The sequence below is a fragment of the Microcaecilia unicolor genome, chromosome 1 (genome assembly GCF_901765095.1).
Source record: "Microcaecilia unicolor chromosome 1, aMicUni1.1, whole genome shotgun sequence".
NCBI classification, from domain to species: domain Eukaryota; kingdom Metazoa; phylum Chordata; class Amphibia; order Gymnophiona; family Siphonopidae; genus Microcaecilia; species Microcaecilia unicolor.
In genome coordinates, this window is record NC_044031.1 from 680,503,532 (window position 1) to 680,515,881 (window position 12,350).

General features: G+C 43.7%; 1 protein-coding gene across 3 annotated transcripts in view; it reads left to right on the top strand.

The window, feature by feature from the left end:
* GRAMD2A (GRAM domain containing 2A) overlaps positions 1-11,137 on the top strand; it is a 141,683-nt gene extending 130,546 nt beyond the window's left edge. For 2 of the 3 annotated variants that reach the window (XM_030187796.1, XM_030187804.1), the window contains exon 13: positions 9,889-11,136. In XM_030187796.1, the coding sequence (XP_030043656.1) occupies positions 9,889-9,916 (28 nt within the window). In that variant the 3' untranslated portion in view covers positions 9,917-11,136. Of the gene's footprint in view, positions 1-9,888 lie in introns of all 3 variants that reach the window. The other variant, XM_030187812.1, reaches the window with a different exon arrangement.
* The last annotated feature ends 1,213 nt before the right edge of the window (positions 11,138-12,350 follow it).

Sequence of the window (12,350 nt, forward strand, 5' to 3'; positions counted from 1 at the left end):
ATTACTGCACAAACATAAGTTATTATTTAGTTCTGAAAGTAAAGCGAATTGCAATTCACAAACAAAAGCTAAATACAAATTTGAAACAGGTAAGCACTAGTTTTACCCAAAAGGAGCAGGCTTATACAGATTTACTTCAATAAAGGTACTTAACCTTTAAGAAAACTTTGTCAAAACTATACAGTAGTCTTCTTTATGTTCATTGCACAGTCTTTAAACAAAATAAAAAAATATTTCCTATCAAAACCAACCTTGACACTCCACCCTATTTTTTAAAATATATATTTATTAATTTCAAATATTAAACAAGCATATTTGAAAAAGAAAAGGTACATTCGTCAATACATTTAACGAAGAAAATAAACATCAATATTATTTGACTAAGTACACTTAAGTCCACAATTCTGATCCAAGATTAACAATTAGGAGAATTTAACAATTAAATAAGTTGAAGGAAATTAAACCAGTCTACACATCTGTATCTACTATCAATTCAGAGCTATTTCACCTCAAAGATCTTCTGGCTGTTATAAAATCAGAAAGTTGTACAGACTCAAAGAAAACATATTTAACCAACTGGTAACAAATTACACATCTACAAGGATAACGTAAAAGAAATGTGGCTCCCATCTGGAGCACCCCTGGTTTTAACAAAAGAAACTGTCTTCGGTTTTTTTTGGGTATTCTTAGATACGTCAGGAAATATACGGACTTTGAGTCCCAGGAATTCTTTTACTCTATTTTTGAAGAATTTTTTCATAATAAGTATTTTATCCATGGATAAGGCTAAAGTAATTAACAAAGTTGCCGGAGTCATTAAGTCCTCTGTTGGGGTTTCTAAAATTGCAGAAACATCCAAAGGTTGATCCAATTGTTGTGTTGGCTCTTCAGAGATCTTATTAGGCAAGTAGTAAATCTGAGTCAGCTCCACCCTATTTGCCCCAATCTGACTGCCCCTACTTGACTGACTGTTCACTTGTCCTTTAGATTGTAAGCTCTTTGAGCAGGGACTGTCCTTCTATGTTAAATTGTACAGCGCTGCGTAACCCTAGCAGTGCTTTAGAAATGTCAAGTAGTAGTAGTACTCCAAATCCCTCCATGGGTTTTCCATGGGAAATTTTACTTTATTGCAGAAACCAGTATATTCTGCACAATTCACCAGCAAAATTACAGGTTTCAACTGCTTTTACAAAATGATATTCTGTTCATACTGGGAGTCAATGAAAGTATAATGCCTTTCATAATTCTTCACACTCCACAGTCTATAAAAATACAATAAATTTGGAGCTTGTTTCACCAATCTCTTTCAATGTAAAAGAACAATCAAAGAAATGTTCAAAAAGTAATTACTAAACCAAAAAAGTCCATCTGCCTTAAATGAATGGGGATTTGTCTTCCTCCCGGAGATCCTAGCAGATTACAGTGAATGTGGGGCCCTCTCTCTGATATATCAACAAGGATGCTGTGCCTTTAAGAATTTCTGATGGTAATGACATCACCAAAGGATGCTGGCAAAGGGCAATGGCCCTCTGAAGAGAACTGGCAAGGGGAAGAATTGTAAAGTGAAGTCAATAATTGTATTTGAAATGTATCATTGGCTAATTATTGTATTCCTGCTGGTGGACCGTAGAAAACCTGGCCATTTGAAAAGGGAGAGATGCTTGGTGAGGGAGACTATCGTCTATCTCTTGCCACACGGGGGGGGGGGGGGGGGCGCCAACTGATAGTCTGCAGGGGGGCACCAGAGACCCTAGGCACGGCCCTGCACCCACTGAAGCACAAACAGAACCAGAGGAGGACACTTAGGGCTGTGCTAGATCCACAGCTATAAATGAATAATCCTAACCAAGTCAAACAGAAATCACACAGAGAGGTAGCTCAAGGCTGAGCTAGTAGTCCCAGCTAAACGAAGAGCTGTACACTTGTGCCACACAGAGGCAGCTCAAGGCTGAGCTAGTAGTCACAGCAAACAGAAGAACCACCCACTCAAACAGAATCAAACAGAGAGGATGCACAGGACTGTGCTAGTAGACACAGCTAAACGGAAGAAAGGCCCACTTGTGCCACACAGAGACCACTCAAGGCTGCGCTAGTAGTCACAGCTAAACGAAAAAGCAATCCACTCAAACACAACCAGAAACCTCACAAAAAGAACTCAAACAGAAAGCACACAGGAAACGCAAGACATGGCCACACAGAGGAACACTCACAGCTATGCCATACAGAAGTCAAGGATAAGGGAAGTCACTCATGAGGGAACACTCTAAGCTGTACCATACAGCACTCAGGGAAAAGGGAAGCCACTCAAAAGAATACTCAAGGGTGTGCCACTAGGCACTGAAGGAAAAAAGGGAAGCCACTACTAAAACTACACAAGGCTGGCCACGCAACGCTCAAGGGAAAAGGGAAGCCACTCATAAAACTACACAAGGCTGGCCATGCAGCACTCAAGGGTAAAGGGGAGCCAACTATAGGAATGCATTCTAGGCTGTACCATACAGCATTCAATGAAAAGGGAAGCCACTCATAGGAATACACTAGGCTGGCCACGCAGCACTCAAGGGTAAGGGAGTGGAGGAGTGGCCTAGTGGTTAGGGTGGTGGACTTTGGTCCTTGGGAACTGAGGAACTGAGTTCGATTCCCACTTCAGGCACAGGCAGCTCCTTGTGACTCTTGGCAAGTCACTTAACCCTCCATTGCCCCAGGTACAAATAAGTACCTGTATACAATATGTAAGCCGCATTGAGCCTGCCATGAGTGGGAAAGCGCGGGGTACAAATGTAACAAAAAAAAAACAAATAAATAAAAAAATAAGGGGAGCCAACTATAGGAATACACTCTAGGCTGTACCATATACAGTAGCACTCAGGGAAACGGGAAGCCACTCATAGGAATACACTAGGCTGTGCCACACAGCACTCAAGGGGAAAGGGCTGCTTTTAATACAAATTAAAAAGAAGCTGGGCTTACACTGAAGTCAAAGGTTTAAAACAAACAAAGGGGAAAAAAACAATGTTCTTACCAGAACTCAGCCAGGAAGGGAAAGGAAAGGCAGGCAGAGACAGACCACACCCAGCTGCATGGAAGCAAGGTAATCAAGGAAAGCAGCTGAACAGTGAAAGGTAACAAGGGAAACCACACAAGGAAACAGAACAGGCTTATGCTGGAGAGCCTAGATAACAAGGAAGGAATCTATTCAGGTTGAAACCAGAGCCACACACAGAAAAACAGAACAGGGTTTCGTTTGGAAGTAAAGTTAACAGGCTAGTAATCCATACAGGTTTAAAGCAGAACACAGAGAAACAAGAGGGCTTTGCTTGAGAGCAAACCTAACAGGAAAGTAATCTATACAGATTCAAACCAAAACCACTCACACAGTGCTCAGGGCTGTGCCACAGAGACACAGCGTAACAAGAAGACCGGTTCCCTCAGAATCAAACAGTACAACAAGAAAAAGGAAAATAGACCTGTTGCAAAGGCAACGCAGGAAAGCTCCCTGGGTCCTTATAAAGGAATAGGCTGATGATGTCAGAAGTAGGAAATGAAGCAGAGAGACCAAAACAAGGCTTGGCTAACAGGAAGAAGAACAACAGGAAAAAAAGGCAGACTGGAGAGGTCACAGAGCTAGATACAGAGAAACAGTACGTCTGAACATAAGGGCACGGCCACAACCATGACACCCTCTAAGCCTAATCTGACCTTAAAAGTACTTTAGGAAGTTTCACCTGTGTAGAGGAACAGAGAGCCACTATTTCTCCCCTAACTGGGAGGGAAGCAGAGAAGATATGCATATCATGCCACCTGTTGAATATTAACTCCAGGAGAAAACTAGAACCATGGAGGCTCTGCCATGACTGAGGGAAGATGTGTAGCTTTCATGAATTTTCCCATTTTTAACAGGGACAGAGAGGGATACCTGTGGGATCATTTTCGAAAGAGGACATCCATTTTTCGACACAAATCGGAAGATGGATGTACTTCTCCCAGAGACGTCCAAATCGGTATAATCGAAACCCGATTTTGGACGTCTCCAACTGCAGTCCGTCGCAAGGACGTCCAAATTTCAAGAGGGCGTGTCTGAGGCGTAGCGAAGGCGGGACTTGGGCGTGCCTAACACTAGGACGTCTTTGACCCATAGTCAAAAAAAACAAGGACGTCCCTGACGAACACTTGGACGTTTTCACCCGGATGTGTTTTTTAATGAATAAGGCACAAAAAGGTGCCCGAAATGACCAGATGACTACCGGAGAGAATCAGGGATGACCTCCCGTTACTCCCCCAGTGGTCACTAACCCCTACCCACCCTCAAACAATATGTTTAAAAATATGTCATGCAAGCCTCAGATGTCATACTCAGGTCCATGACAGCGCATGCAGGTCCCAGGAGCAGTTTTAGTGGGTGCGGTGCACTTCAGATAGGCGGACCCAGGCCCATACCCCCCTACCTGTTACATTTGTGGAGGAAACAGTGAGCTCTCCAAAACCCACTGTACCCATATATAGGTGCCCTCCCTTCAGCCATAAGGGCTATGGTTGTGGTGTACAGTTGTGGGTAGTGAGGTTTTTTTTTTTTTTTTTTTGGGGGGGGGGGGGGGTTGGGGCTCAGCACACAGGGTAAGGGAGCATTTTATGAAGTCCACTGCAGTTCCCCCCCTAGGGTGCCTGGTTGGTGTCCTGGCATGTCAGGGGGACCAGTGCACTACAAATGCTGGCTACTCCCACACCCAAATGGCTTGCATTAGGATGTTTTTGGCATGGACGTCTTTGGTTTCAAAAATCGCCGAAAGTCAGAAACGTCCATGTCTAGGGACATCCAAATTTAAGGCTTTGGACGTCTTTGACTGTATTTTCGAAACGAAAGATGGACATCCATCTTGTTTTGCAAATACGGGTTTCCCTGCCCCTGGATTTCACCGTTTTGCAAGGACGTCCAAATTGCAACATGGATGTTTCTTTCGGAAATGCTCCTCCTGGTGTGCTTTACTTACAAATTTTTTTAATGTGAGGTCTTACTTTATGTATATTGCATAGACCACAGCTCAATCTGGGGAACCATTCCAGCTTTGCTGTTAGTTAGGGGCTAGATTGCACCTGCCTACCTGGATCCTTCTTGCTTAGAGAGAAAATAATCTAGTGTGGGGGTGGGGAGGGAACCCAAACTCCTTTGAGTTATCTCCCTCTGTCAAGGCCTGCATCCAGAATTACGCCCTGAGAATTACCTTAGGGATATGGGATGAGCTGGCAGGAAAGACTATTGCTTTGGCCTAGTCACTCTGAAATAAGCTCTGCTGCTGGCCTAAATATTTGGCCTCTCACACAAGTTCCCTCAGGGCTATCTGAAAAATGGATAATCATCCCTCTCTGCGGTTCAGGTGCAAATTCCCACCTGTTTCCGGAACAAACACTGCAGAGTATGAAGCTCTTCTGATGTGAAGGAAATAAAAGGTACAATAGATAACTTAGGGGTCCTTGTACAAAGGCTCTCCTGTGCTATAAACCACCAGCGGTATTTCTGCCTCGAGTGCACACCATTTCTGGCACCCCCCAGAAAATATTTTTATTTTTACTGCAGCTCTAACCCGATGGTAATCGGGCAGTGTTGCCTGGTTACCACGGGAGCCCTTACCGCCACCTCAGTGGGTGGCAGTAAGTGCTCCCTGCTGCATGACCACATGCTAAGAGTAATCTTACCGCATGGCCATTTATTTTTAGGGGCTTTTTACCCGCTGCAGTAAAAAGGGCCCCTGGTGTGCAGGAAAAACAGCCCCGCAGGGCCCTTTTTATCACAGCTCAGGGATCACTTGTGTTATATCAAGCGCTGAAAATAAATAAAAAAAAAAAAAACCTTCCCCTCCAATAATTACAAAAGTACTAAGTGTTGCCATACTTGGACAGACCAAAGGTTCATCAAGCCCAGTATCCATTTTCAACAGTGAACAATCCAGGTTACAAGTACCTGGCACAATCCCAAAACAGTAAAGTAGATTTTATGCTGCTTATCCTAGAAATAAGAAGTGGATTTTCTCCAAGTCCATCTTAATAATGGCTAATGGAATTTTCTTTTAGGAAATTATCCAAACTTTTTTAAAACCCTGCTAAGCTAACTGCTTTTACCGCATTCTCTGGCAACAAATTCCAGGGTTTAATTACATGTTGAATGAAGACATATTTTCTCTGGTATAGGAGAAAGTGGGATGTTTGACCACAGAACACCAAAAACTGGATAGATTGATCTTAAAAACACTTGTTTATTGGTGAAAAAAGACTCGACACAAAACGTTGTGTTTCGGCCATTAGGACTGCATCAGGAGTCTTAAGTCTTCCACTAACAATCCCACAGCTTTCCTTCTCCGGTATTATCCAGTCCCCTATGATGCACTACTACACACAAGGAGGATTCTCTGACTTGTTTTAAATTGACTACTTAATTGCTTCATTTTGTGCCCCCTAGTATTTTTTGGACAGAGTAAACAAGTGATTCACATCCACCCATCCCATTCCACTCAGTATTTTATAGACGTCCATCGTATCTCCCCTTAGCCATTTCTTCTCCAAGCTGAAGAGCCCTAGCCACTTTAGCCTTTCCTCAGAGGCAGAAGAAGAAAACAGGGGAGACTAAGGGAGAGTGAAGGAAGAGAAGAACTTGGACTCCTCCACGTATTGTTCCTGATCCAGGTCCAATTCAATTGCTTTAGATCTTTTTCCTCAAGTGAGTTATCTCTGCTCAATTGCCCATTTCTTCAACTGGGCAAAGAGCTTCTGAAACAGTCCAGGAGCTGCACAGTCCATCAATACCATTCACTGCAGATGGAGAAATACTGAGCATTCTAAGGCTATATGGTGCCTTAAGGGATGAATCACACAGGACTACTTTGTTTCTCTGTCTCCATCTACTGGTCAAAGGACATATCCACAGGGTTTGAACTGGTCTGGTATGGAAGTTAAGGACAACAATTTAAACACCTACTACATCATAAGCTTTGCTGAATGCAGATATTTTAGATACTATATCAAATTGAAATGGGCCCAGCAGATTATTTCTATCAATAATATCTAGTAATTAACTTAATACAACTCATTCTTTTTTTTTTATTAAAGATCTTTTTATTGATTTTCTGTTATGAAAATGTATACAGAACTATGAAAAACAAATACATTTACAAAGTAGATACATTATAACCATATAAGTTAGCAAACTTAATATAATGCTGGTAGAGTATTAACTAACTAGCATTGGCATCTGATTTATTGCAATAGCTGTCTAGCAGTGACCAAACTTTATGAGAATGGAAGATATTGTGCATAGCATTAGCAGCTTCATATTTATGGATTGCACATAGATGTGACCACCATTCAAAAGTATTGTTTAGTATTGTCTTGGGCAGACTTATACGGTCTGTGCCGGGGCTGGTGGTTGGGCGGTGGAGATAGTGCTGGGCAGACTTATACGGTCTGTGCCAGAGCCGGTGGTGGGAGGCAGGGATAGTGCTGGGCAGACTTATACGGTCTGTGCCAGAGCTGGTGCTGGGAGGCGGGGTTGGTGGTTGGGAGGCGGGGATAGGGCTGGACAGACTTATACGGTCTGTGCCCTGAAGAGGACAGTACAAATAAAAAAGTAGCACATATGAATTTATCTTCTTGGGCAGACTGGATGGACCGTGCAGGTCTTTTTCTGCCGTCATCTACTATGTTACTATGTCTTTCCAGTGAATAACGATGTGATGCTAAAACTAGCATGATGTTGAATAACTTGAGCAGTTTATCAGGTTGGAGCAGGTAAGGATTTGTATATTTTTGAGGCTGTCTTCAGTGATACTGGCAATGAGTGGCACCAGATGGAATAATCAGATGTAGATGGATTAAATTCCAAACTATTCACCAAGTATGCAATATAATCTGTCTCCCAGTTGGAGTTTTCAGAGGTAGATAGGTCATATAGAGGGGCATAATCAAACGGCGCCGGCCATCTTCGGGGCCAGCGCCGCAAGGGGGCAGAGCCAACCGTATTTTCGAAGTACGGTTGGGGCCGGCTAAATCGATCGCCAGGTGTAGAGATGGCCAGCTTCGTTTTTCAGCCATAATGGAAACCGGGCCCGGGCATCTCAAACCTGGCGAAATGCAAGGCATTTGGTCACGGGAGGAGCCAGCATTTTTAGTGCACTGGCCCCCTCACATGCCAGGACACCAACCGTGCACCCTAGGGGGCACTTCTAAAAATTAAAAAAAAAAAAAATAGCTCCTAGGTTCATAGCTCCCTTACCTTGTGTGCTGAGCCCCCCAAATCCCCCCCCCCCAAAACACACTACCCACAACTTTACAACACTACCATAGCCCTAAGGGGTGAAGGGGGTCACCTACATGTGGGTACAGTGGGTTTGGGGGGGTTGGAGGGCTCCCATTTACCACCACAAGTGTAACAGGTGGGGGGGGGGGGGGATGGGCCTAGGTCCACCTGCCTGAAGTGCACAGCACCCACTAAAAACTGCTCCAGGGACTTGCATACTGCAGTCAGGGAGCTGGGTATGACATTTCAGGCTGGCATAGAGGCTGGGGAAAAAAGTTGGGGGGGGGGGGGGTTGGATGGAAGGGGGTTGGTGACCACTGGGGGAGTAAGGAGAGGTGATCCCTGATTCCCTCCAGTGGTCATTTGTTCAGTCGGGGCACCTTTGTGAAGCTTGGTCGTGAAAAAAAAAAAAGGACCAAGTAAAGCCAGCGAAATGCTTGTCGCCTGGCTTTTTTTTTCCATTATCGGGCGAAGCCGGCCATCTTGTGAGTACGCCCCTGCCCCGCCCCCGTCCTGCCTTCACTACTCTACCGACACGCCCCCTTGAAGTTTCGCAAGCTCCGCGATGGAAAGCAGTTGGCGCTGGCCAAAATCGGCTTTCAATTATACCGATTTGGCCGGGTTCAGGAGATCGCCGGCCATCTCCCGATTTGTGTCGGAAGATGGCCAGGGATCTCTTTCGAAAATGAGCTGGATAGTTGTGTGAGCATATCAAAGGAGATAAAGGTCATATTATTTAGTGACTAAGAAACAGACCATATTCTAGCTTTCTTCTGTATGGGGCATAGCCAGACTTCAACGGTAGGGGGGGTCCAGAGCCGAGGTGAGGGGGCACATTTTAGCCCCCCCCCTCTTGCCAATACCAACCCCCCCTCTGCCTGCCCGCCCGCCATTGCCGACACCTCCAACAACTTTGACCCCACGTTGTTCATGCAGGACGTCAGACTCAATCAGAAACCGAAGGAAGAAGACTTCGGCTGGCGGGGGTTGGGGTCCCCGCCAGCAAAAGTAGCAGGTGGCGGGTTGCCAGCGGGAGGGGGGGTTGAGAGGATCGCCGGCAGGGGGGTACAGGGCCAAATCTACGGGGGCCCAGGCCCCTGTGGCCCCATAGCAGCTACGCCCCTGGTATACACCAATTGTGATATGAAATGTCTTTGTTAAGAATTGAGGTATTAAACCATGGTGATACAGCTCTTTCAAATACCTTAGCTAAAAACAGTAATGAAGGTACAGACCAGTGCATAGGGTTCCAGCCCCTTGCTCTTCAACACCAGGCAAACACTCAACTGTTTTAGTGAAGACAGTAAATGGCCTGTTGATAAAGAATTGATCAGTCTTGTAAACCGCATATCAAGAATGTTATCCTAGGTTTGATGCCTTCCCTCCCCTCCCCTAAAAGCACCACTGCAAAAAAAAAAAAAAAATGGGAGCATGTAACAAGGGTGGTGGTTAACTGTACACATGAAGTTAATCACTAGGAGATATGGGCTACTTGACAAGATAAAACTTTGGTGTGGCTCAGTTTGACAGTCCTTATCTTCCTTAATATTTGTGATGTGTTCTAATGCCCGAGTCTAATTTTTCAAATGTTTCTTTATATGCAGGTGCGTCTTCTCCAGATCCCTTCACTAAGGACACATGACAAACTGAGAATCAAGGCTTACTGGACTATATTAGGAGGAGACTTCTTTTCTATATCCGTGACTTATTTTATTAATAATTTCCATTACTTAGAATGGAAATTGAAAAAGAAGACAGCCTTTGAAACAAGATAAGCACATTGAGACTCGTCTTCAATAAAGAAGCCTTAAAATGGATTAATGAATAACTGAAGTCTACATTCCTGGAGGGTATAGGATCAAATATAAAGGAAAATAATAAAGAAAAAATATATACAATATAGAATGTGAACTATGACAACATTTATTGCTGACATTTACCAATGGTTATGTACATTTCATTTCAACATGGGACCAGTGCTCTTCCCTCGTTTGTACCTGACCAGAAGATTTTTCAGGATTTAAAATGTTTTGAGAAGTTCCATCCTCCTACAGAAGGCAATGTACCCCAGCTTCCAGAGCTTGCAGGCAACCAGCAGTTTTAGAGCACTGGGGTTCTTAGAAGATAATTTTTTCTTATCACCAATTATGTGACTGACGTGTTATAAAGAAGGACAATATTTATACCAGTCAGGTTTTCAGGTTATCACAATGAATACGCAAAAGAGATTTTCATGCAGTGGGAGAAGTACATGCAAATTTATCTCATGTATAGTCATTGTAGACATCCCAAAAGCCCAGCTGGCTGGGGGTCCCCATTGGCAGTTTTGGGACACAGTAGCAGTGGACCTTGTAGCATCTGAGTCCCCAACCTGAAGGGCTGACTTTGTTTCCTTGGACTACACCATAGCTTCAAGAAATCTGTACACAAAGTACACAAGCTTTTACTTTAAGAGTGTAATTATATAACAGACTGCTGAGGTCGGGAGGCCAAGAAGGTACTTATGTTAAGTCTATTTTATAAAGATGCATAGGTATCTATGTAAAATGCCAAAGAACCAAGATGTAACTTGTCTCATGATCAAAACCTTGCCAAATCGATTCAATAACAGTGTTTTAGTACTATGATATCACCTAAAACCAAATTGTAATGGGTCCAGAAGATTATTTCTATCAATAAAATCTAATAATTGATGAAACACAACTCTCTCAAATACCTTAGTGAAAAATAGTAATGAAGATACACCAAAGCAGCCAGTAGAGACCAAAATGCTGCTGTCTGCTTACACCAGTTTAGGAACTGATGTAAATGTACGCAGCTGAAGTACGCGTGTAGGTGTGTATTTTTTAACTGATGTGTACTCTTTGTGGCTCTTCCCATCCTCCACCAAACTCCTCCCCTAAGCATGCCTACACCTGGGTCATAGCATGTCCTTGAATACATGTGGTCATTTTGTAAGAGGCATTTTACACACACACATACTGGCATACAGTATGGATTAAGTTCAGTAAATGGCGCTGAGCGTTATTCTATAAATGGTGCTCCAAGTTTGGTTGCTGTGTATAGAATAACATGTAGCGCCAGGATCTGCACCCAACTTTTAAGGCATGAGAATTTACACTAACTGAACCTTAGTGTGAATCCACATGCCTAAATTAGGTGCAGATCCCCCCAAATTCTATAATAGTAAGTGCATCTTTAGTGAACGCACCTGACCTGCCCATGGCCACACCTCCTTTCAGTTACATACACCCCCAGCTTCTATATAGCTCCCCAAAATCGGCGTGGATTCTATAAGAATGTGCATAGTTTAACAAGCTCATGAGCGCTGATAGCACTTAACAAGCAATAATAAGCACTGATTAGAATTTAGGCGAACAGCTCACTAAGCATATTCTGTAATGATGTGTGCCAAACATCTAACGCATGCAGGCAAAAAGGGACATGGTTATTTGCAGGGAAATGGGCATTTCATGGGTGTTCTGAAATTTACACACCTAGTTATAGAATATGGCCCAGTGTGCCTATATCTATGAATGGATGTGCATAGATTTAGGCGCTGAAATATCAACTAAGCATATTCTATAATCATAGGTGCCCGGTATAAGAGACTTGGGGAGGCTAAGCCTCCCCTGCTGCAGCAGGATGGATCAGCTGTTTCTCCCGGGAGTCCCGCTGCTCTGGGGGGGGGGGGGGGGTTAAATTGTTTATTTACCTCCATCCTCGCAGTTGCAGTGAAAGCCCGTCTCTAGCCTTGTGTAACCAGTTGTAGAAATTGGTTTATGGTTTAATTTGTTTTACCTTACTGCTGGGAGAGCAGGGGGGTTGGCTGGAGGTGTCCTGGGTTGCCAGGGAGATATTTAATGAGGATGACTTCCTGCATGAGCAGTTCATACCAAAGAGACTTGCACTGACACCTGAGATTTTATGTTTCAATAGTTTTTATTCAAAATATTTCACATGAATCAGTCAACATTCATTACACGTAATCATTTATAACAGATCTTTCCTGGTAAAGCAAAAGATATACTTTATCATTTCCCCCCCCCCCCCTCCTCCTCCCCCC